Source organism: Budorcas taxicolor, chromosome 15, assembly GCF_023091745.1.
Source record: "Budorcas taxicolor isolate Tak-1 chromosome 15, Takin1.1, whole genome shotgun sequence".
NCBI classification, from domain to species: domain Eukaryota; kingdom Metazoa; phylum Chordata; class Mammalia; order Artiodactyla; family Bovidae; genus Budorcas; species Budorcas taxicolor.
Genome location: NC_068924.1, coordinates 7407736 through 7435137, shown reverse-complemented (window position 1 = coordinate 7435137; position 27402 = coordinate 7407736). Strand labels below are relative to the sequence as shown.

Sequence of the window (27402 nt, the reverse complement as noted above, 5' to 3'; positions counted from 1 at the left end):
AGAGGGCTAATCTCATTTCTTTTCCATCACTTTTTTTGGGAGAAGTAGTTTAATTTATTCATTTGATTTGGGGAGAGAGACAAAAATATTTTGTCATGCATGCAATGGCTATTACTGACTCAAAAGATATTTTGGCATGCTTCAAAGGCAAAAAAACAGGCAAAGGACTGTTCTAGTCTTCTGATACTGACGAATGCAAGTAGTCTGGCTGAGAAGTAAAATATGTTTACAAATGTCAGAGCACTGGCCTGAATATTTTTTTTCCAGCAAATAAATAGAAGAATCAAGGCAAAATTTATGCAAAGGAAATATTTCTCCTAAACCTCTCTCTCACATCAATTCTGCTATGATCTATTCTGCTATAATACACAGAATAAAGAATAAGGATGAAGTTGGACTGGGAATGAGTACTTAAACATTAAATATCCAGTCTACCCTGACTCAGCCCACAATGTACAACTCTAAATTTACTTTCTGCGATTCTCTCCAATATAATTTTCTCAGTGGTTTCTTCATTCTTGGATGATGAAAGCCCCAGAATGCCAGTGGTGTTTGAGAACCCATACGCACGTTGTAGTCTCTCAATCAGCAGCTGTTAACAATTTTAATTACTTTACTGTGGAGGGAAGGTATGATAACATTTTTATGTTACTAAGGGAACTTCACTCTTCTAGAACCATTCTTATGCTGGTCTAATTCATTATTCACCAAACACACCTCATGATTCCCTTATTTTACACCATCAGCCACACTATTCCTTCTATCCAGAATGCTTTCTCTTCTTAACACAATTTATCAAAGTCTCATTTCTCCTTCATGGTGTACTTTAACTGATACCTTGTCTCTGAATCCTTCTCTTATTCCTAAAGACAAAAATGTTCTCTGTCTCCATTTTTTTTTTATATCCGTACCTTTTATCACTTTCACATACTACTACAGATGATCTTTGAATAACACGGATTTCAACATGGGTCCACTCACCCAAGATTTTTTTCAGTCCTATAGTACGACGTGATCCATGGTTGATTGAATCTGTGGGTGGAGAACTGGTCTAATTTATTACTCACCAAACATACCTCTTGGTTTCCTTATTTTACAGTATTAGCCTATTCAGAATGCTTTCTCTTACCTATATGTGGATTCTTGGCTGCTTGGACAGTCAGTGCCCCTAACTCCCTCGCTGTACTAGGGTCAACTGTATAGCTAGTATGGGGCTTCCCTGGTGGCTCAGATGGTAAAGAATCTTCCTGCAATGCAAGAAACCTGGGTTTGATCCCTGGGTCAGGAAGATCCCTTGGATAAGGGACTGCTACTCACCCCAGTATTCTTGCCTGGAGAATTCCACGGACAGAGGAGACTTGTGGGCTTAGCCCATGGGGTCGCAAAGAGTCATACACGACTGATTGACACCTTCACTTTTTTGAGTATCTTTCCTTCCACTGTTTTGAATGTTCCTTAACGGAGGGAATACATCTTGCTCATTTTTTAAATTTTGCAAATATTATGCTACTTTAAGTTTCAAAAAGGAAAACATTACCCACTGAAGTTGGAGCTAAGTGTCAATGTAAAATCATTCATATATAGATACAATATGTCAGAGACAATGTAACCTCAGAGTACACTTGTAAATGTACTGTCATGAGGCATATTTTGTGAGTCTCCATTAAATAGAAAAACAAAGGTATTTCTGAAATAGTACGGTAAAGATGCCAGATACGCTGTGATCACTGTGACCCATCAAAGACAAAAGGAGCGCACAGACAAAGATGCAATGGGAGTCCCTGAGCAGGCTGCACAGGTCCTCTCGGGGGCTTGCAGACACGCACCCTGTGGCTCTCATGCGTGCTGACACCTTGGTGATGATCATCAGCCTGCATCTGATCTTTTTCTCTCCCAGAGAAATGTTTAAAATTACCTTTTTTTCTTTGCAAAGTTAAAGGACATTGGTTTATTTCGATAAACATATATACCCAAGGAATTTTAGGTCTTGAACAAAAACTTATTACATAACGGTGTTTTCACTTCAAATCTCTACAGGTCTACTATTCAAACGAGCCTAACCAGACAATGCAGGATATTGTGAATAAGTGCTGTCTCTGTTTAGTTTAGGGCTATGATTCCTTTTCCCGGAGTTTCGGGGCAGGTTTCTCTTCTCTGATGCCTCAGAAGGCCTGAAATCTTATCTTAAGCTGACTCCCAAAATATGCTTTCTGTTTGTGAAAGAACTGCCTGATCTACTGACATGTTTTCTGAGCAATATCTTTTTTTTTTTCCCACTTTAAATAAGTAAACTATCAATAAGCTTCATTTAACTAAGTCCATCTTTCATGGACCAATAACCCTGTGAGTGAATAGATAAAAGAAGTTTCCCTTATGAACAAAACTGATGCCCAGGTGCGAGGATGCACTGCATTGCAATTCAGGGCCATCACGGGCCCAGCCTACTGGCTCCTCTAACACCACCGAGTAAGGCTTACCTCTTGCACAAAGGAAAAATGCAACAGACATTTCTTGAATGACTCACGTGAATAAAGCTGGAAGTTTTTGAGCAGCTAGTAGTTTTGAGAGCAAATATTTAAACACATGTCCTTCTGAGTCCTCCCACAGAGGTCAGTATTGTCACTGCTTCACTGACTGCTTTCATCATTCATTGAAGTTACTCTCAGAATTCAGACCATGAAAATATGGTATGGGCCACTTAGTACTTTGATAATTTTAATGCTTCCCTTATTATACAGTTAATGGAAACAACATATGTAATACTGGTGATGCCGTCATTCTTGTTTACTTATACAAAAATTACATTTTGCAACATTAAAAAAGTTGCCACCAAATGCAATGTGAAAATTTTCTCTCACTCTTTTGGAGGGTGTGTGGGGATCAAAAATCTAGACAGATAGTTGTATTTCAACTTAGGAGACTCAATTAATTTTTTTCCAAAATGAATAAATTATCTTTGTAATTATAATTGGTTATTTTCTAACTTTGCCAAATGATAATATAGTCTTTTTTTAACAGTAGAGAATCTACAAAATGAAAACCAAAGAAATATGAGCTATGTCAACAAAAATCAAAGAAAGAACCTTTCTAAATAATAGAAAAACATAAATGTTTAAACACATAAACACTCATATTTTAAAACTGAAAAAGTTTGCCAATGTTATTGTAATATTTTAATAAAAATCTATCAAGTTTGATAACCACTTTACAGTAAACTTAAAAAAAAAATTCAGAACTTTTCTAATAAAAAAAAAATTACCTGTCCAAAGCCTTTCAACAAGAGTGACGCTAATAAGAACCTGGGCATTTTGATCTTTGATGTTACTTTATCTTCACTAGAATAGTGAGTTTAATTAACCTTCTCAATATCTATTTTTTTAAAGAGTCAACAAACAGGAATCTATTTTTCTTTCTGTCTCATGTAAACTTGACTTTTCAATAACAATTCATCTATTATATTACAAATCTTTCAGGTGGAATAACTGAGAAATAGTATTAACGCAAATTGGGAAATGAATTCTTTTTTTTTTAAAAGGCTATTAAATTTACTTGGAGACTAAAATGTATAATATGTTTAATTCTTGATCAGATATTGGAAAAACAAACTAGTCTAAAGGAGTATAAGGTTACTATCAGTGTGAAGAGAAAATAACTTTAAAAGAGGTTTTATTTCTAATTATGGGATTAATGCCTCCACAAGTAACTGTGTACATGCGTTGAAATTGCTTTAGTCATGTCTGACTCTTTGTGACTCTAAGGACCGTAGCTTGTCCAGTTCCTCTGTCCATGGGATTATCCAGGCAATAATACTGGAGTGGTTTGCCATGCCCTCCTCCAGGGGATCTTCCCAACCCAGGGATCAAAGTGGCGTCTCATATCTCCTGCATTGGCAGCAGGTTCTTTACCACTAGAGCCACCTGACAAGTAATTACATATTATTCTCTTAGCTCTGCAGTCCAAGGTTTAGCAGGTGAGAACTACATCCCTGTAATTCTTTCAGTCTCTTGGCTCCTATAGAACTGTGCTGAGAAAGCAGAAGTAACTAATAAAGTGGCTAAAATCCTTTCATGATAACATAATTCAAATTCTCACTGTCTGGGTATAAATTCACAAAGATAGTGACTGGAGGTTTCTCTGTGTCCAAATTATTTGTTTTAGGTTTAGCAATTTTATTTCTTAATTGACTTTAGATACTCTGCTACACTCTGAATACTGTTTTGACTTGTTATATGAATAGATACATTCAGTCTTATTTTCAACCACATGAGGTTGGTTAAATTTGGATTTGGAATGAACTAGACATTTCTGAGAAGATGGTCAATTTCTCTTTTTCTGAACAATGACACTAACTAGTAGATAATACAGAGTTATGCTATTTCTTAACTGCTTCATATATGTAATTCTTGATTCATCAACAAGACTCAAAATGTTGTCTATGTCTTTTTTATCTCCATAGCACACAGTAGGGTCCTAGACAAACAGTATATAATATAGGGGCCTAGATAAATATTTTGAACTCCTGAAACACACACAACAACCCCCTGTTTATACTCCATTTAATTTATTGCATGGCCTGTTTTATTTAGCCACCCACTAGTATGAAGCCATAGTAAAAATTTTTATTACATGCTATTATATACAAATTATTATTACCTGGCAGTGACTTAGACCACTTGACCACTGAAAGAAGCTGTCTCTCGCCAAGCTGATTCAGACTTGTCAGCAGAGAGCTGGAGGTATCAGGTTTGGTGTTGTCATGTCCTGCATAGACCACATCTGGTTCAATGCTCATGAGCAAGTTGATCAGTGGGGGGATCAACTGCAAGTCTTGACTTGGTGAAAAAGTGATTCTCTGGCTTAGGGCTTGGCTTTCATTTGGAATACCCACTGGCTGTGGGAGGGCAACAGCATCTAGTGTCCTCATAACTCTAACCTTATTGAACTTTTTAAACTTCCGGCCTACAGAGAAGAAAAAAAAAAAAGAAGAAGAAAAAAGGAAGATCATGTAAATACACAGAAACTAAATATTCCAGCAGAAAATTATTTCTAATGTCTTAAAATTACAGCATTATAGTGTTATAGGTTTTGGTTATCAGTCTAATACAATGAAACCTAGTAAGTAAAAAGGTTAGGTCTCAGACATGGATTAAAGAATTAATTACAGCAGCATTCACTGGATAGGCTTGGGTAATTACACCAGTATCCAAGGCAAGGTTATGGAGCTTTGCAGTTAAAAAAAAAAAAAAAAAAAACATGTAGAAAAGACAAATGGCTCTTAGTAGAGACTAAGCTCAGTTTTGGGGGCTTCCTAGGTGGCGCTAGTGGTTACGATCCCGTTTGCCAATACAGGAAACATAAGAGATGCAATCCCTGGGTCTGGAAAATCCCCTGGAGGAGGGTACAGCAACCCACTCCAGTATTCTTGCCTGGAGAATCCCATGAACAGAAGAGCCTGGTGGGGTACAGTCCATGGGGTTGCAAAGAGTCAGCCCCGACTTAAGTGAACTTAGCACGCATGCACATAAGTTCAGTGTTGGTCAATATTCTGATAGGAGTATTAGAATAGTTATTACTATTCTGACCAAATTGTCCCCAAATTATTGCTAAAAACTACTTTAATTAAAACATAACCTTTAGTAGACGTTGAGTCTTATTTTGAATTTTATTGTTTTAAGAATCTGTTAAAAGATATGCATATACACATGCAAACCCCACAAAATCTTGTACACAATTTCAGTGAGTTCACGATCAGTTGAAGTTCCCTGAAATCAATACATGGACTAGTATGAGATCTAAGGACCCAAAATAAAGAACCTCATTTCTAAATTAAGGGGGGAGAGAGTCCATATCTTGTGCTGGTCCGACCACATTTGTATTTCTAGACCATTTGTAGAATTTCTATTTCTAGAATTCTTTCCACTGCTCAATTGTGATGTGTTAGGAAGAAAAACGTTCTGACAGGAAGATGAGTAGAAAATCCATCATGTGAGGAGTGGTTGAAGGGGACGAAGATATACAGCTGGGCCACTGCTAGTTCCCAGAGGCTCTGGGGTGATCAGAAGGCAGGGCGGACTCCAGCCCCTGCCGACTCTAAGTGTCTGTGCTGTTCCGCCTGGAAAAAAAAAAAAGACTAAGGGAGGCTTGATAACACTTTGCAATCATCTAAGCAGAGGTTGCCGTCGGCTGTTTCCAAACGCCTGTTCTGGCTCACAGGCGTGTTTTCTTTGGCTCACACAATTCTTCCCAGAGTTATGAAAACATCTCTGAATTAGCTGGGTGGCAACAATCTGTTAAAGCCACGCTGCAGCTGCTGCTTTGGATGGGGCACAGACAACCTGCAAACCGGTGGTAGGCCTTTGGTCAGTTTTCTTAAATCGGATCACTCTGCCCACTTAAATGACCTGCCTGGACTCAGCAAGCACTTGCCCTGGTGATTTCTCAGCTCAGGTATTGCTATTAAGAAAAGGGATTCTATTTATTTTATGGAGTCCCCCCAAACTGTGCTAGAACCTGCAAGGGACAGATAAGCAAATGCCAGTCAAAACACAGAAAGGATCCAGAAGTGTTTAAGGAGATGAAGCAGGTTTTTCTGTGAAGGAATGAGTTCTTTGAGGGGAAGGAATTAATGTTTGTGGAGTATCTGCTTTATATATGTATCATGTTGCCTCACAGTAAGTGGGAATTATTAATTCCATTTATAAATTAGGAAGAAGAAGAGTAGAGAAGATGGCATGCCCAATATTAGAGTGATAGAACTTGGATGATGTGGACTCTTGAGTTCAAACTCTTTCTCACACAATCTCCCTGGGTTTTCAGGCAAGGACTTCATGGTCATCTGGGGGGATTCTGAAAAACAAGTTTAGGTGAGAGATGCTGGAAAAAAGCACAAAGGTTTGATTCCTTCCAATCCTAAAATATTGTGATTAACAGAAAATAAGACTTACACCCTTACCAGTCTCTTCTCTCCCCAACAACTCCAACATGGTTTTCTTTTTAATTTGCATTAACCACCTTTGGTTTAATTTAAAAGAATTAATTAATTTTAATTGGAGGATAATTACTTTATAATATTGTGATGGTTTTTGCCATACATTGACATGAAACAGCCACGGGTGCACATGCGTCCCCCATGCTGAAGCCCCTCCCACCTCCCTCCCCACCCCATCCCTCTGGGTTGTCCCAGAGCACCAGCTTTGAGTGCCCTGCTTCATGCATCGAACTTGCACTGGTCATCTGTTTTACACATGGTAATATACATGCTTCAGTGCTATTCTCTCAAATCATCCCACGCTCACCTTCTCCCACATAGTCCAAAAGTCTGTTCTTTACATCTGTGTCTCTTTGCTGCCTTGCATATAGGATCATCATTACCGTCTTTCTAAATTCCATATATATGTGTTAATATACTGCATTGGTGTTGCACTTTATAACTTACTTCCCTCTGTATAACAGGCTCCAGCTTCATCCACCTCATTAGAACTGACTCAAATGCATTCCTTTTCATAGCTGACTTCAATTCTAGTTTCATCAGGATTTGACTACACTATGAAACTATGTAATTTTACTGAAAACCAAGGCAAATATTTTACACTTTGATTAGTGTAAAAAGTCTTATACACAAAATAAATCCCAAGACAATTTCCTAACATGTTGATTATACAAAGAGCAATTTGAATTAATATAGAAATGTTCACATTTCTGTTTGTGATCTAGTCTTTTCATGAATCCTAGTGAAAAAGAATGGGGGACATGCAATAAAAGCAAAATTGAAAGGTGAACTAACATTAAACTAGATTATTTACATATATATCTTATATAATTTAACTTGATGCTCAACTATTTGAAATAAAGACTAGCATTTTCATTTTTTTAAGACGAGGAATAGGTTAACAGAGGCTAAGTAATTGGCTAAGTTTATAGAGATAATAAATGCCAGAGCAGAGATATTAATCAAGGGTTAATTTCTTTTAGTCTTTCTTTTACTTACTCATAAAACATTTATTGAGTGGTTTTATGTGCTAGGCATCATTTAAGGTTCTGAAACTGCAGCACTGAATAATCAGACAAAGTATCTGCTTTCGTGGGGCTTATATTCTGAGGGGAAGATGGAGAGGACCTGTAAACAAATAAAGAGTAAGATAATACCAAACAATAGCGTGCACTATGAGTGAAATGGTTAATGGTAATAGAAGTAACCTGAGGGAACAGGACAGAATTAAAATGGTCAGGGAAAGACTATGGTCTTTCCACCAGACCACACTGCTGCCCCTTCATATAGCCTTTATTTCTCTAAATCTGTAGGCTAATGACTCTTTCTGAGCAGATCAAAGAGTATATGTTAAAGGAGAACTTTGCACACCAGGAAAATTAACAGGGATTGAATAAATGTACAGTATTATTAGGAGATGCTTTCCTGAAGCACTCAGTTCAGTTCAGCTCAGTTGCTCAGTCGTGTCTGACTCTTTGCAACCCCATGGACTGCAGCACACCAGGCCTCCTTGTCCATCACCAACTCCTGGAGCTTGCTCAAACTCATGTCCATCAAGTTAGTGATGCCATCCAACCATTTCATCCTCTGCTGTCCCCTTCTGCTCCTGCCTTCAATCTTTCCCAGAAACAGAGTCTTTCCCAGTGAGTCAGTTCTTCACATCAGGTAGCCAAAGTACTGGAGCTTCAGGTTTATCATCAGTGCTTCCAATGACTATTCAGGACTGTTTTCCTTTAAGACTGACTGGTTGGATCTCCTTGAAGTCCAAGGGAATCTCAAGCGTCTCCTCCAACACCACAGTTCAAAAGCATCAATTCTTTGGTGCTCTCTCACATTCATACATGACTACTGGAAAAACCATAGCTTTGACTAGATGGACCTTTGTTGGTAAAGTAATATTTCTGCTTTTTATTTTATTATTATTATTTTTTAAACATTTTACTTCCGGGGTCTCCGCCAGGAGGAGGCTGAGGAGGCGGAGGAGGCGCCGCCGCTCCGGGGAGACCCGAGGGCCCGACCGGAAGTGCTGCCCCCTCCACCTGCCCGGCAGCCCCGCGCCGCCAGCCTGCCCGCCCTTCCGGAAGCGGAAATCGCGCCAGTCTCCGAGGCGCCGGCGTGGAGGAGCGGAAAGGGGAGGCGGCGGCGGAGACCAGGAAGGAGAAGTGCCTATTTCTGCTTTTTAATATGCGGTCTAGGTTGGTCATAGCTTTTCTTTCAAGGAGCAAGTGCCTTTTAATTTCATGGCTGCGGTCATCATCTGCAGTGATTTTGGAGCCCCAAAATATAAAGTCTGTCACTGTTTCACTTGTTTCCCCCATCTATTTGCCATGAAGTGATGGGACCAGATGACATGATCTTAGTTTTCTCACTGTTGAATTTTAAGCCCACTTTTCCACTTTCCTCTTTCACTTTCATCAAGAGGCTCCTTTAGTTCTTCGTTTTCTGCCATAAGGGTGGTATCATCTGCGTATCTGAGATTACTGATATTTCTCCTGGCAGTCTTGATTCCAGCTTGTGCTTCATCCTGCCCGGCATTTTGCATGATGTACTCTGCATAGAAGTTAAATAAGCAGGCAGACAATATACAGCCCTGACGTACTCCTTTCCCAATCTGGAACCGATCTGTCGTTCCATGTCCAGTTCTAACTGTTGCTTCTTGATCTGCATACAGATTTCTCAGGAGGCAGGTCAGGTGGTCTAGTATTCCTATCTCTTTCAGAATTTTCCACAGTTTACTGTGATCCATACAGTCAAAGGCTTTGGTGTAGTCAATAAAGCAGAAGTAGGTGTTTTTCTGGAACTCTCTTGCGTTTTTGTTGATCCAACAGATGTTGGCAATTTGATCTCTGGTTCCTCTGGCTTTTCTTGAAGCACTTTTCCTGAAGCTCTAAATTGTTACAATCTTGCCACCTCTATACTCCACCCCCTACAAGACATGTTTGTTCTTTCCAAAACACATCTTAAGAGATGCAATAACTCATGTATCTATAGCTCATGAACGTGTGGCATGTGGGAAAAATGAACCTTGGCTTGGCCATATCTGTGTATGAATCCTATCATTTAAAAGCATTATATGGGGGGTAGATTATTTTATTTATCCAAGTATCAGTTTATTCAGCTTTTAAATAGGGAATTTACCTCTCAATACTGTCATCAGTCTAGGTAAGATAATGTGTAAGGTATATGGTCAAGTGCCTGGCATATAGCAGACACTCACTAACATTAGCTCTGACTTTTGAAACATGATTAGAAAGAATTGAGAGAGGAAGTGAAACTATAACTTTGTTTGTTTGAATTTTCTGATATTAAAACATGTTCCTAATCACGTATATTCCTCTCCCTCCAAAACCCAAGGAAACAAACGAACAACACAGGCTTCTATGGGCATATATGTTTAAGCAACGCTGTATTAATTAAGTTAAAGTGATATCCTTACCTTGCTTAGTCCTGTATCTGAGAACCTTCAATACATTGTTTGGATTATGGAGCTCTAAGAGAAAAATGTTAATATACCGTGCTTTCCAAGTCTATCTGGCCTTTTTACTTGATGAAAGATCTGTTAGCATCTCAGAGAATTAACAGTTTGGCAAACACTACTTCAGAATATTTTTCTCTACGAGGTTTGCACTTGAGATCAAGCCTAAAGCTCATACGGTAAAGAATCAGCTTGCAATGTGGCCGACCTGGGTTCAATCCCTGGATTGGGACGATACTCTGGAGAATGGAATGGCTACCCACTCCAGTATTCTTGCCTGGAGAATCCCATGGACAAAGGAGCCTGGTGTGCTGCAGTCCATGGAGTCACCAAGAGTCAGATATGACTGAGTGACTAACACTTTTACTTTTTCACTATGAGTTGGACCTCATTAGTTCCATTGTCAGCATCCAGTCTGTGACTTTACTCTCAGCAAGTTAAATAAAACAATCAGCTGTTATTAAAAATACAGTTAACCTTAACTCCTTTTGACATTATATAAAATGTGAACTGTAAAAACACAGGTACATCTGCACCAAACTTTTAAATTGCCTTTGTTTCATCATAGAGCAAAATATAGAAGGGAGTGTTCTTTATTTCTGCCACAAATAGCAATTTTAAGTTAAGGTCCAGAGCCCCACAGAGGACAACATTAGATTAAAATTTGGATAGATATTTAAATGTAGATATACAATTATTATAACCACATACAGTGTTGTAGATACAAATCAGAGTCCTCAAGGGAAGATAATGTTAAGAGAAGAAAAAGGTTAAAGAAAAAGTTCCCTTGTTCTTTACAGTGATCTTCAAAGGAGAGATCACCTCTTTGTCAGCTTTGTATATTCACTCAGTGTCTGGTACTGCTTCAATAAACCTCTGCTGAATGGATGAAAGAATATATGATTATGTCTTTCTGTAGTTCTTCTCCATTGCTGTATCTGCTTCCTTCCAAGTACACAGCCTCCACCCCCACCAGGCCCCATGAGGACAAGGGCCAGGTCTCCTGCAGTTACCAACGCAGACCTGAAGTCTTCCAAACTGCCTACTGCACAATGGGCCACCAGGGAATGTTTCTTCAGCTACTGAAGTTATTATTTTGGCTTAACATAGAGCTTGAAAAAGGAATATCTCAGCAAGAATACCAAGAAGAGAATGGGAACAGCAATGTGATTTTTTTTCTGATTTGCTGAATTTCATATAATGTGGTCTTTCAAAGAAGTGATTCCTAACCTTCATGTACAAAAACCACTGTTAATATAATGAACAAATCTATATAATTTCATATGATTGTTGACTGAGAAAAAAGATAATGGTAAAAGTACCCAGAATCAGTAAAAATACAGAATAACTCTGTATAATCTATAACATTATTTATGTACTTCTGAAAAACAATAGTAGCTGGTGGTTTGGTAACCTAAGTAGAGACTTGGTGTGTGAGTCCAGTAGCCACCCTCGACTCACCACCTGGCATCTATCTTTAGGAGTTTTCACTGTTTGGAAAAAGGGAAGATGGGCTCAGATGCTAAGGGATGTGGAGGTGTTAGAAATAATGTGGAGAGAAAGACTTGATAGTTGTCCCTCATTCCACCTAATGGACATCGTTTTGAGGATGGAAGCAGAAGCAGAGCAGCTAGTGTTTTGAGGCTTAGGGAAAGAGGAGATCCATCCACAGAGTGTTTTCTTTGGAATCAACGTGCACTACTGGCAGCCCGATGCTCTGCCTCCTTCCTGTTGCAATGCATGGACTGCCTGTGCCCTTATCACTTCAGCACCAAATCTTATCTTTCTTCATCTACTCAAGGACTTTTCTCTGCAACTCTCTGACCTTGTGCCTGCATCCTCTAATAGTTCCTCTCATGCACAATCCATCCACTGAAGTGAGATTACTCTCTCTCTCCTCCCATTCTCTCTGGAACCCATTCCAGTCAGATTTTTCTCCCTACTCCAATAGAACTGCTCTTGGCAAGTACACCAGTGATTTCCACCGGTCAAAACACAGTGGTCAGTGCTCACGACTTATCTTAATTAAACCATCAGCTGGACACAGTTGATCATTTCCTTCTACTTGTAACACTCTAGTCTCTTGGCTTCCACATACCTCTTGTGGCCACTCCTTTAGTCTCTCTGGCTTGTTCTTTACATCTTCCCAACTTCTAAATCATGGCGTTCCAAACTCAGTCCTCAGACTTCTCCTACACAGCTGTACTCTCTTTATACGTGTCTGCATCTACTCATATCTTTATGCCATGTATATATGGAACAGTTACAAATGTATAACTCCTGATTCAACTTTCTCAGGGAACTCGAGACTCAACTATCTTACTTATGATTCAGCATTTTTACTTGTATATCTAATAACACCCTCCCCAAGACTTAATGTTTTTAAATCAAACTTTGATACACCTGTCCCCAAATTGAAGCTTCCATTTTTCAATTCCATTTACATTCTTGCCCTGGAAAAACTCTGGTGTCATCCTTGCTACGTCACTTATTCTCTCACTTCATATACAATTCATCAGCAGATCCTGGTGCATGACTATGAAATAATAATCCAAATCCAATCATTTCTCCCCATTTCCACTTCTTCCACCATCGTTTAAGCCACCGTCATCAGAGCTATACTACTGCAACATGTGCTGGCTGATTTCCCAGCTTTCATCCTTGTACCTCCACACTCTATTCTCTACTCAGCTGAATGGGCCTTTCACAGCTTCAATCATGTACACACTGCTATGATTAAAATAAAATGCTTTTCCATGGGGGGAAAAAAACTTCATTTGGATTATTTCACTTCTTGCTCAATATGCTCAGTGACTACTCATCCTACTTAGAATGAAGTCCAAATTCTTTATCAAACTCTACAAAGCCCAATATCATTCTGCAAAGTGAGGGTCTCTTACAGTGTCCCCAGTTCCATCCACTTGATGCCCATGTTCTTGGAACTCACTGAGTTCTGGGGAACTTGCTTCTGTTCCTGCCTCAGGCCTTTATTCTGTTTCCTTTACCTGAAATGGTCTTTCACCTAAATATGTACAAGACTCACCTCTCATTTCATTTAGATTTATGCCCAACTAGCACTTGGCTGAAATTCCTTGGTGGCTCAGTGGTAAAGAATCCATTTGCCAATGCAAGTGATGCAGGTTCAATACTGGGTTCAGAAGAGCCCCTGGAGAAGCAAATGGCAACCCACTCTAGTTTTCTTGGCTGGGAAATCTCATGGACAGAGGAGCCTGGAGCACTAGAGTCCATGGGGTTGCAAAGAGTCAGACACGACTTAGTGACTAAACAACAACCATAACCACTTTATCAGATAGGCTATTCTTTCTCATTATTTAATTAGATATTTGTAACATATATATCCACAGTATACAAAACTGTCAGTAGCTCAGTCGTGTCTGACTCTTTGTGACCCCACGGATTGCAGCCAGGCTCTTCTGTCCATGGAATTCTCCAGGCAAGAATACTGGAGTGGGTTGCCATTTTCCTTCTCCAGGCAGTATACAAAGAATCCCTTAAATCAGAGAGAAAGACATACAAAGACATTTTACAGAGGAAGAAAAAGTAAAAATAGGGAACAAAAATACAATTGATCTCATTAGTAACTACAGCAATGCAAATTACGGTCACCATGAAATACAACCTATCCAGCATGGCAAAGACACAAAAATAAGAACTTTCATACAGAGCTGATATGGGATGTGAATTGGTATAACTATTTTGAAAACAGTTCGGCACTATCTAGTAAAACCAAGATGAACATATATTATAATCAGGTGCATACCTTACCTATGGAAACTCTTGCATATGAGCACTAGAAGACTCAAGAATGTTCACAGCTGCACTGTATGCAATAGCCTTCAAAGTCAAAACACACATAAGAATATATTAAGGACACATAGATAGTCAGAAAGCCTACAGAATTATACAACAGAAAGAAAAACCTAAAATTAAAGCTAGAAGTTTCCTGGAAAAACTGAAAGGACCAGGAGGAAATACACAATCAGTTTTAAGAGCATCGGCAATAAACTTTCCTAAGCCAGATGAATTCATATGTGGATTTTCATTACATTGTTTCATAAAGGTCATATGCATTATATGCATAAGTTGTTGTATATCAATAACATATTTTATGGTAAAATTATGACATTCAAAGAGGTTGCAAAGAAAGGATAAAGTCAGTTCAGTTCAGTTCAGTCGTTCAGTCATGTCCGACCTTTTGTGACCCCATGGACTGCAGCATGCCAGGCTTGCTTGTCCATCACCAATTCCCAGAGCTTGCTCAAACTCATGTCCATCAAGTCAGTGAGGCCATCCAACCATCTCATCCTTTGTCGTCCCCTTCTCCTCCCACCTTCAATCTTTCCTAGCATCAGGGTCTTTTCAAATGAGTCAGCTCTTCACATCAGCTGGCTAATGTACTGGAGTTTCAGCTTTAGCATCAGTCCTTCCAATGAATGTTCAGGACTTATTTTCTTTGGGATGGACTGATTGGATTTCCCTGCAGTCCAAGGGATTCTCAAGAGTTTTCTCCAACACCACAGTTCAAAAGCATCAATTCTTCAGTGCTCAGCTTTCTTTATAGTCCAACTCTCACATCCATACATGACCACTGAAAAAACCATAGCCTTGACTAGACAGACCTTTGTTGGCAAAGTAATGTCTCTGCTTTTTAATATGCTGTCTAGGTTGGTCATAACATTCCTTCCAAGGAGCAACCATCTTTTAATTTCATGGTAGCAGTCACCATCTGCAGTGATTTTGGAGCCCAAGAAAATAAAGTCTGTCACTGTTTTCATTGTTTCCTCATCTGTTTGCCATGAAGTGATGGGACCGGATGCCACAATCTAAGTTTTCTAAATGTTGAGTTAAAGATACAATACTGTAAAATTATTCTTGAAGTATACATAACTGAATCCAAATAGATGCTATTACCATGAGAAGGAATTTATAAGATAAGTATTAAGAAAGGTCTTGAGAGAGAGAAGATATGTAAGAGTGGGGAGGAGAAGGAACAAAAGATCATGAATTTGTTTGCTGCTGCTGCTAAGTCGCTTCAGTCATGTCCAACTCTGTGCAACCCCATAGACAGTAGCCCACCAAGCTCCCCTGTCCCTGGGATTCTCCAGGCAAGAACACTGGAGTGGGTTGCCATTTCCTTCTCCAATGCACGAAAGTGAAAACTGAAAGTGAAGTCGCTCAGTCGTGTCCAACTCTTAGCGACCCCATGGACTGCAGCCTATCAGGTTCCTCTGCCCATGGGATTTTCCAGGCAAGAGTACTGGAGTGGGGTGCCATTGACTTCTCTGAAGAACTTGTCTAGTATATGTTAATAAAACAATTGGTTAAATGATCAGTCACAGTTACTGTTTAATTGTTATATAATAACAGAAGAATATAGATTTCATTATGACATCAGGATGGGATGTAAGCATAAGCAAAATGGGAAAGCAGAGTAAAACTTACAATTTAACAAGGAGGATTAAGTAGGGAAAATAAAATGAAGAGAAATGTGACCAAGCCAGCACAGTTTTCATCAGAAATGCAAAAAAATATAGAAAAATAAGCTGAAAATTAAAAGATGAGAAAAGATGAACCAGGAAAATACAAAACATGGCAAGTAGAAGTAAAAATATTAATAATGAAATACTTAACTTCTAGATAAAATGACTATAGAAAATTGAAAGGACTACTAATAATCTATCAAAGCACTGAGATAATTAAGTTACTTGGCTAGAAAGAAAATGTTTATAAAAATCACTAGATTTATTGCTTCCAATAATTGCCACTTGAAAAATAGAAAATATTCTATCACAAGGGATGAAGTTTACAAAATATTCAAGAATATATTGAAGAAAAGCATAGGACCTGTATTAAAATTGTAAAATTCTATCATAGGACCCACAAAACATGTGAATTAATGAAAAGACATGTGGAACTGAATTGAAAACCTTTAAGTGTCAATATGTCCAAATTAATACATACATTTTATGCTGCTTTAATCAAAATCTAATAATTTTTAGAATTAGGAATGATGGTTTTACTGTTCACTTAGAAGAATAAATCAGTAGTCATGTACAGCTGTGAGAGCTGGACCATAAAGAAGGGTGGAAACTGAAGAACTGGTGCTTTCAAACTGTGGTGCTGGAGAAGACTCTTGAGAGTCCCTTGGACTGCAAGGAGATCCAACCAGTACATCCTAAGGGAAATCAGCCCTGAGTATTTGGAAGGACTAATGCTGAAGCTGAAGCTCCAATATTTTGGCTACCTGATGGGGTTGCAAAGAGTCAGACTCAACTGACTGAATGAACAACAACAACTAGAAGAATAAATGTGTGTGATAGTAGACAAGAGAATTTCATTAAAAGAGCAACTGTGATTTTAATATATGCCATGCTATGTATTAAAATTTACATTAATACTGCTAAGTCACTTCAGTTGTGTCTGACTCTGTGCGACCCCACAGACGGCAGCCCACCAGGCTGCCCCGTCCCTGAGATTCTCCAGGCAAGAATACTGGAGTGGGTTGCCATTTCCTTCTCCAAAGCATGAAAGTGAAAAGTGAAAGTGACGTCGCTCAGTCGTGTCTGACTCTTAGCGACCCCACGGACTGCAGCCCACCAGGCTTCTCCATCCATGGGATTTTCCAGGCAAGAGTACCACCATAACCCAAACTATTAAATTATTAGTAGTTTCATGTAATAGATATATAGATCATCAGAATAGAATGCAGAACCCAGCAACACTTAGGAAATTCATGCAGTACACCTTAATATATGTTGAAAGTAGTCAGTGAGATGACCTCCACTTGGGCACATGATGACTACAGGGAAAGCAGAGAACATAAATTCTTTAGTCCATTTTCATAACAGAATGGCAACAGACAACTGAATCAGGACTATGTGGTCATACCAACTACTTAACCCCATGACTTAGTCTTCTAAATCTGAGGAGCAAACCAGACAAGAGGTAGAGAGAGAAGCAACAGAAAACTGAGAATTACTTTTGGAGTTACTGGTCATATTTGACTGAGCAGAGGCAAATGAACAGTAACCTTTTATGCCTTCAAACCTGCTTCCCTGTTTTATTTTTTCTTAATATTTATCATCTTCTATCAGGATATAATATTTTATCTTATGTAATTATTTTGATAATCATCTCTGCCTCAACTAAAACATAAGCTCCTTACTGAAAGCACAGTACTTGCATATAGTCCTACACAATCATTTTATTGAACAAAGTAACAGCTGCATAGCAACAAACCAATTTGTTTGCCACAAGGGCTTGAACAATAAATTGGCTTCCTGCCATATTACTTCCACTTCTTGAATAATAGGAAGAACTCTAAGTGGAATTTCCCTTTAGTAAAAGATACAATCTAGGCAGAAAATGTAGTATATTTTATAGTAGAATGTTTGGATTCACATTTGCCTGCAAACCATCTGTTGACAATCTTTCTAAAATAGCTACATTTATGTCCCTAAACACTGTTTCTCTCTTTCCATATCAAACCAAACAGCTGAGACTTCATATCTTCTAGCTCAAATTATAAATGAATAGTCACACAAGGAAGGAAAACAAGGAGAACCGGCTAGCAATTACTAAGTCCAATAGCAGGCCAAGTTAGAATTATGTAGACTTAAACATGAAGTAAATAGCAAGGATATTTGGAATTTAAGCAAAAATATTTTCAGAAATGATAAAAAGGGAATGTAAAATCAAAAATCAGATGACTACAAAGTAGAGTAAGAACTGTAGGAAATGGTCTTATGTAATCCTTTCACTGTATTTCAAAGATAAAGTGGCATCAAGTTTCATGAAATCAAAGAATAGAACAAAAACATTAAATAAAAGATGAAATTAATTACAAAAAAGAATGAGATAAAATGGGAGATGACAGAGAAAAAGCTTTAAAAAATAAAGCAAAATTAATTTATAAAAACAATTTCTCCACATTAACAACAAACTATCAGAAATAGAAATTAAGGAAACAATCTCATTTTGTGGCATCTATTTGTAAATGATATGATGGATATGGGGTTAATATCCAATGTATACAAACAGCTCCAACTCAACATTTAAAAAAGGACAAACAAGCAAACAACCCCATTAAAAAATGGGCGTGTCTCACTCTTTGCGACCTCATGGACTATACAGTCCCTGGAATTCTCCAGGCCAGAATACTGGAGTGGGTAGTCTTTCCCTTCTCCAGGGGATCTTCCCAAGCCAGAGATCAAATCCAGGTCTCCCTCATTGCAGGAGGATTCTTCATCAGTTGAGCCACAATGGAAGCTCAAAAATGGAGAGAACTAAACAGAAATGTTTCCAAAGAGAAAATGTAGATGTCCAACAGGCATATAATGCTCAGCATTATTAATCACTGTGGAAATGCAATTCAAAACCACAGTGAGGTATCATCTCAAACCTGTCAAAATGGCGATCGTCAAAAAAAAACCAACCACAAATAAATGTTGGCAAGAATGTGGAGAATATGGAATACTCAGACACTGTTGGTGGGGATGTAAACTGGAGCAGTCACTGTGGAAAACAGCATGAAGTTGTCTCAACAACTAAAAATAGAACTATCACATAACCCAGCAATTCTACTCTTGAGTATACATATCTGAAAAAACCCAAATACACTAACTCAAGAAGTCACATGTACCCAATGTTCATAGTAGAATTATTTATTGCTAAGATATGTGTTCATCAGCAGATGAATGGATAAAGAAGATGTAGTACATATATATAATGGAATATTACTCAGCTATAAATAAGAAAGAAATATTGATATTTGCAGCAACATGGATGGACTTGGAGGGTATTATGCTAAGTGAAATAAGTCAGAGAGAGAAAGGCAAACACTGGATGATATCACTTACATGTGAAATCTAAAAAGTACAACAAACCAGTGAAAACAACAAAAAAGAAACGTAATCCCAGATATGAAGAATAAGCTAGTGGTTACTAGTGGGAAGAGAAAAGGCAAAAGGAGAAACATAGGGTAGGAGATTAAGACGTATAAATTAGTATGTATAAAATAAACTATGAGGATACATTGCAAAACAGGGGTAGTATAGCCAATTTCATAATAACTATAAATGGAATATAACCTTTAAAAATTGTGAATCATTATACTGTACACCTGTACATTAACTATACTTAGATAAAAAAATAAATTAAAAATACAAATAAAATCATTGTAGATTTAAAAACCTGTCATAAGAATAAGAAAGGAGAACTGCCAGTGTAAAAACTAAACCACAGACATGAAGATTTTGAGAAAAACTGTCAAATGAAGTTTCAAAGGATTAAAATGTTAATAGAGAAAAGAAGGTAGATACAGAAGACAGAATCAACATATAGATTATTCTTGGGGATCATGAAAAAGGGAAAGAAAACATGAAATAGGAAAAAAGATTCAAAGGTAATATTAAGAGAATACTTTGCTAATATCTAAGGAAACTCAAATTTTTAGACCCAGAGGAGCTTACTTTGTTTCAAGAAAATTAATAGATTAAGCTAGAGCTAAATCTTGATGAAATTACAGAGAATTGAGGATTAAGAAACACACAGTCAGGAAAAAGAAGCAGATGATCAATAAAGAAAAATAAATTAGAATATCAGATTTATTTTCAGTTAAATTAGAAGCCTATAGACAATGGCATTGTATGCCCAGGAATGGGATTGCTGGATCCCATCAGTTCAGTTCAGTTCAGTTCAGTCGCTCAGTCATGTCTGACTCTTTGCGACCCCATGAATCGCAGCACGCCAGGCTTCCCTGTCCATCACCATCTCCCGGAGTTCACTCAGACTCACGTCCATCGAGTCAGTGATGCCATCCAGCCATCTCATCCTCGGTCGTCCCCTTCTCCTCCCGCCCCCAATCCCTCCCAGCATCAGAGTCTTTTCCAATGAGTCAACTCTTCGCATGAGGTGGCCAAAGTACTGGAGCTTCAGCTTTAGCATCATTCCTTCCAAAGAAATCCCAGGGTTGATCTCCTTCAGAATGGACTGGTTGTATCTCCTTGCGGTACAAGGGACTCTCAAGAGTCTTCTCCAACAACACAGTTCAAAAGCATCAATTCTTTGGTGCTCAGCCTTCTTCACAGTCCAACTCTCACATCCATACATGACCACAGGAAAAGCCATAGCCTTGACTAGACAGACCTTAGTCGGAAAAGTAATGTCTCTGCTTTTGAATATGCTATCTAGGTGGGTCATAACTTTTCTTCCAAGGAGTAAGCGTCTTTCAATTTCATGGCTGCAGTCACCATCTGCAGTGATTTTGGAGGCCAAAAAAATAAAGTCTGACACTGTTTCCACTGTTTCCCCATCTATTTCCCATGAAGTGATGGGACCGGATGATCCCATTTTCAGAAAATGATCTTTGTTTTCTGAATGTTGAGCTTTAAGCCATCTTTTCCACTCTCCTCTTTCACTTTCATCAAGAGGCTTTTTAGCTCCTCTTCACTTTCTGCTATAAGGGTGGTGTCATCTGCATATCTGAGATTATTGATATTTTTCCCGGAAATCTTGATTCCAGGTTGTGTTTATTCCAGTCCAGCATTTCTCATGATGTATGTACTCTCTGCATAGAAGTTAAATAAGCAGGGTGACAATAAACAGCCTTGACATACTCTTTTTCCTATTTGGAACCATAAGTAGGTCTATTTTTAGTTTTTATTTTTCCTTTAAAAAAACCCTCCATATTGTTTTACACAGTGATTACACCAATTTACATCCCCACCAACAGTGTATGAGGGTTCTCTTACCTTCACACTCTCTCCAGCCTTTATTATTTGTAGATTTTTTGATGATGGTCTTCTGACCAATGTGAGGTGGTACTTTTTTGTGGCTTTTACTGCATTTCTCTAATAATTAGTGATGTTGAGCATCCTTTTATGTGCCTGTTGGCCATTGGTGGAGAAATATCTATTTAGGTCTTCTGTCCTCTTTTTGATTCAGTTTTTTAATATTGAGTTATATAAACTGCTTGTTTTGGATATTAAGCCCTTGTCAGAAGACAAAAACTCTAATTTGAAAAAAACTCAAATGTTCATAGCAGCATTATTTACAATATCCAAGACATGGATGTAACCTAAATGTCCTTCAACAGATGAATGGATAAAGAAGATGTGATACACACACACACACACACACATACACGCACATACTTTCACAGAGTGGCATACTACTCAGTCATAAAAAGAATGAAATATTGTCATTTGTAGCAACATGGATGGACCTAAAGAATATTATACTAAGTGAAGTAAGTCAGAGGAAGACAATATATGATATCACTTATATGTGGAATCTAAAAAATAATATAAATGAATCTAAATATACAACAGACACAAATTATAGACACAGGAAACAAATTTATGGTTATAAAAAGGAGGGAGGGATAAATTAGGAGTATGAGATTAACAGACACAAAATACTGTACATAAAATAAATAAGTAACAAGGATTTACTGTATAGCACAGGGAACTATATTCAATATCTTATAATAACCTATAACGGAAAATACTCTAAAAAAATACATATAATTGAATCACTTTGCTATGTCACCTGAAACTAACACAATACTCTAAATCAACTACACTTCAATAAAAAAGACAATGGCATTATATACAGATTTCACGGGAAGGGCCATATACACATTTCCCATGCTTTAATAGAATTTTAGTGAAGATTTGGAAGGCCATGGGAAGTAGTACACGCAGTAGGCATCTCACTTTCACCTTCCCTTTTCACCTCACTTCTCCTACGACCTTCTCTTCATCCTAAACCACACAAATTCTCCTCTTTGCCTTTGATGGATAAAATTAGCAAATATCTTTCATAACCCAGCATGTTCCTGGGGTCACAGGCTCTATCCCAAACAGCTTATCAAAGCACTTCTAAAAGTCAATATGAATAGGACATTCTCCTCTAAAGGAAAAAATCAAAACTCCCAAATCTTCAACTAAAGAATATTTTCAATCATTTAGAAAAAATTTTTGCCATGTAAAATATATATCATTCCTTTCAGATCATGTTCCCATGGGAAACATGGCTTGAAAACATAAGTATATACAATGACTATTTAATAACTATTATGTTAAGTAAATACCTCTATTAGCTATGACTGTGTAAATTAATTTCAATTCCAAGATATCTGCATTAATTTTTCAATGGTTCCTACAAAGAAATAATGAAACACTAAAAGAAATAAGAATAGCTTTTGCATTAAAGTTAAACCCTTAGTCAGGCAATGATAGAGTTTGCACTAAATGATGTTAAGAATAAAGGCTATTTTAAGCTACCACTCAGAAATCTTTGCATGCCAGCCATTGTGCTGTATGCTTTAGATCCACATTTCATTTACCTTCATAATAACTCTCACTATGTGGTCATAGTAGAAATGAAAATAGAGATGTGAAAAGCAGTGTAGGTGCCTGAGGTCCAGCAGCTGTTAGTGAAGAAACTGAAATCAAACTCTACTGTTCTGATGCTATACTCTTACTTCTACTTGCAAGGTATGGGGAACACAGAGGCAAAAAGTAAATGTGAAAAGTGGTCCTTTGCTGATGAAATCCCTATCGTAACTGGAAGAAGAAAATGAAAATTCTCTCTGAGAGAAACTCCCTCAATTAAGGTCACACAGAATTTTACAAAAAATTAAAACTCATTGAGAAACCATATCCATAATAATCAAGGATATATATTTAAACACCACACCAGAAGAGCACAACTATATGATGAGTTATGGGGCTCTGAAATTACTGAATACAAATATTTTCAATAGATATTTTATAATTATTCAAGATATATGATAAGTAATGAAAACACCAGAAATGGAAATGCTAGTAAAAAGAAATAGGTAAATTTATAAATGAACCATGTAGAATGTTAAAAAAAAATACCATCACTAAAATGAAAGAATGGTGAACTGGAAGACAGAACTGATGAAATTACACAGAATATAGCACAGAAAGATGATGAAACTGGAAAAGTGAGATATGGAAGACACACGCACTGCTGCTGCTGCTGCTGCTAAGTCGCTTCAGCTGTGTCCGACTCTGTGCAACCCCATAGACAGCAGCCCACCAGGCTCCCCCGTCCCTGGGATTCTCCAGGCAAGAACACTGGAGTGGGTTGCCATTTCCTTCTCCAAAGCATGAAAGTGAAAAGTGAAAGTGAAGTCGCTCAGTCGTGTCCGACTCTTAGCGACCCCATGGACTGCAGCCCATCAGGCTCCTCTGCCCATGGGATTTTCCAGGCAACGGCACTGAAGTGGGGTGCCATTGCCTTATGTCTAAGACGTAGTCTGGAGGGAGAAAGAGACAATGAAAAGGAAGGAAATATTTGAAGAATACTGGGATGGTTTCAATGCTTCTGATAGTTATAGAAGACATAAATTCCCAGATTTAGAAGTTACAATGATTTCCAATAGAACAAATAAAACTAAATTTAAAACTAGTTATGTCAGAGGGAAATTGGAGAACCAAGTATAAAAATCATTGTCTACAAATTCAGAGAAATTATTACCTCACAGGAACAACTATTAGATACATGGGAGAATTCTCAGAAAAAAAATACACGCAAAAAGAGCAGACTAACATTAGTTAGGGGTGGTATGGATACTGACTCAGTTATGTCCGGCTTTTTGTGACTCTATTATTGAGTATAGCCTGCCAGGCTCCTCTGTCCATGGAATTCTCTAGGCAAGAATACTGGAGTGGGTTGCCATTTCCTTTCCATTAGTAAGGAGTAGAGGGAAAAAAAATTCAACCCTCAGTTTTATAACCAGCAAAATTATTAATTAAAAATGCAATAGAGATATTTTCTGAAATATAAAGAGTTAATGAGTATCACAAATTCTTACAGGAGGAACTTATAAAGTTTATTTCAAAAATAAACTGGAGACTTTGTGAATTAGAAAAAAAAAACCAAGCAAATAGGTAAATATGTAGGTAATCTACTAGACTGAATAAAATAATACTGAGTATTATTTCTACATCATGTTTGAAAATGAGTGCTGTTTACTTTGCTGGGCCTTTGTTTCTGCTATTTGTCTTACTTATGGCAAAATATTTTATATTGAGTGGAGATATAAAATCTCACAAGATAATGCTGGACCTGCTAAGTAGAAGTAAGTGAAGAATATTATGTAGGATACTGAAATGGAAATGTTATGACAGCCAGAATGCTTTCTGAGAATCAAATGGGGAAATAGATGGTAAAGATCAGTAGACAAGTAATGGTGCAAATCCTCTGACATTATCAGGATTATAATAAGCATCACTGTTGCTGTTCAGGCGCTAAGTTGTATCTGACTCTTTGTGACCCCATGAACTGCAGCAGTCTAGGCTTCCCTGCTCACTATCTCCCAAAGTTTGCTCAAACTCATGTCCATTGAATCAGTGATGCCATCCAACCATCTTATCCACTGTCACCACCTTCTCCTCCTGCCCTCAATCTTTCCCAACATTAGGGTCTTTCCCAATGCATCGGCTCTTTGCATCAGGCAGCCAAAGTATTGGAGTATCAGCTTTAGCAACAGTCCTTCCAGTGAATATTCAGGGTTGATTTCCTTTAGGATGGACTGGTTTGAAAAGCATTAATTCTTTGGCACTCAGCCTTCTTTATGGTCGAACTCTCACATCCGTACTTGATGCTGTAGTTTGGGTCAATTTACCAGCAACTATCCCTACAGTAGATTATATCTACATACATGCAGTTACTTTGGATTAGCAAAAGGATGATGTTTCTGGGATCAGTCCACTGGGACTATGCTCTCAGAACCCCTTACAGCACTGACTTAGCTTGTTTTTCCTCCTTCAGGATCTAATTCTACTTCCCATATCAAAATACTTCAAAAATGCTAGAGAATAGTAAGTATAAGATTTAAATAGGTACTTGCCAAACAAGTATATTAGAGTTGAGTTTTTAAAAGAGTAAATGTCTCCATCTTTCAAACAAGCCAGACTGCAAATAGAAGGGAATCCTTGTACACTTCAACCCTAAATTTTTACTGTGTCTAGGGAATAGGAGATACTGATAAACACAGCTTAACCGTCCAGGCTGGCAGCCACAAAAGCAGTCCTTCCAAACTCCCATAAAACTTGAAGCAAAGAAGTGAGAATGAATACTCTAAGGAATATCTTTACCAAGTATGTACGGGATGAAGTTTAGGGTGAACAATAAGGCAGCGACCAAAATACATTATTTAGCTGCAGGCTTCAATACACCAACGTGGGGAAGCAGTGTGAGTACTGTCTCTGCAGGGGTTGGTGATGCAAAGACTAGGGTTGGGTAGAAAAGGAGGTGCTCATCAGAGGAAGACCACGAGAGTTCTAAAGAGGTAGGTGGCAGGCATCACCCACAGCAACTCCTGCATTAGAGAGGATAGATTTCATTTCTAAAATAGCAATCGAAAGCATAGAGGAGGCATCTGAACTTCCAGAAAAGGTACTTTTCAGCGTCCCAAAGTCAAGAATTTTGGAATTCTTCAGAAAAGAAATTGAGGCTCTGTTGTCTTCAACTGTAGAAGGAGGAAAAAACAAGTCACTTTACCAGACAATCTTGCAGCCCAGAAAGTTGCAGCTCTTTGCCAAGAGAATGAAGCCAATCTAGGTGTAGGAGGAGGTAAGAGAGAAACTGCTTTCAAATATAACCTTTTAAAATTTGAGGATAAGCCTCTCTACCAACAAAACAAAACAAAAACAAACCTATAAAAATAGTCTCCAGCTTTAAAAAATCAGCAATATAACCATGCATTTAATCATTCTTTTATGTAGAAAGCTACTTATTTTTGAAAGAGCTAATTATGTTTATAATAGTTTAACATTTTTACAATAAATACAAAATACAGAGCTATATTCATTTCAGAAAAAAAAATTTATGAGTTGTTACACAAAATGTTTTCTAAAGGAAATAAGTTAGAAGTAGAACACTTAAACTAGAAGATATATTACCGTCCTTCAGAGTATAACTATCTTTCCTACTCAGTACTGTACAGCAATGAACAAAATGCAAAAGTTCACTGTGACCTAGTGAAGGTAAGGGAAGTGAGTCATTAAAAACAAGAATCATATGCAACTCAGAGGCCAAGTAACTCAAACATAATTCTCATAACCAGACCATAGCTGCTGAAGCAAACCTGCAAATCTGTCATGACATGTAAGAAACACTAATATTTCTGACCTTTGATACTCTATCGTAAGATTTTGCTTTCACTGAGGCAAAATTGATATATTTGTTTTAGACGTATCACAGAATGATTTATTATTTGTGTATATTGTGAAATGATCATGGCAATAAAGTCTAGTTAACATCCATCTCATACATAGCTACTAATCATTTTATTCTTGTGATAAGAATTTTAAAACCTACCCACTTAACATCTTTAAAATATACAATACAGTATACCATGCAATATATATTATTAGCCATAGTCACCAAGTTGTACATTACATTGTTGGTTAATCACTAAGTTGTATCTGACTCTTTTGTGACCCCAAGAACCGTAGATCACCAGGCTTCTGTCCATGAGATTTCCCAGGCAAGAATATTTGAGTGGGTTGCCATTTACTTCTCCAGGGATCTTCCTGACCCAGGGACTGAACCAGCATCTCATGCATTGGAAGGTGGATTCTTTACCACTGAGCCACAAGGAAAGCCCTGACTTATTTAATTTCATAACTGAAACTCTGTACCTTTTGGCCATTTTCACACATTTCACCATCCCCATTGCCTGCCACTGGGAACCAACAATTTTTCCTCTATCTCTGAGCTCATTTTTTATGGTCCACATATAAGTGAGATAATACAGTATTTATCTTTCTCTGATTTATTTCACTTAGAATAATGCCCTTAAGGTCCAACCAATCCATGTTGCCAAAAATGACATTTTTTATTGCTGAATAATGTTTCACTGTGTGTGTATACTACA

The 27402-nt window shown here is 37.8% G+C and overlaps 1 protein-coding gene across 1 annotated transcript in view; it reads right to left on the bottom strand.

Moving 5' to 3' along the window:
- PGR (progesterone receptor) overlaps positions 1-27402 on the bottom strand; it is a 113443-nt gene that overhangs the window by 21900 nt on the left and 64141 nt on the right. The window contains exon 4 of the mRNA XM_052652959.1: positions 4654-4959. Within this exon, the coding sequence (XP_052508919.1) occupies positions 4654-4959 (306 nt within the window). The remainder of the gene's footprint in view (positions 1-4653; positions 4960-27402) is intronic.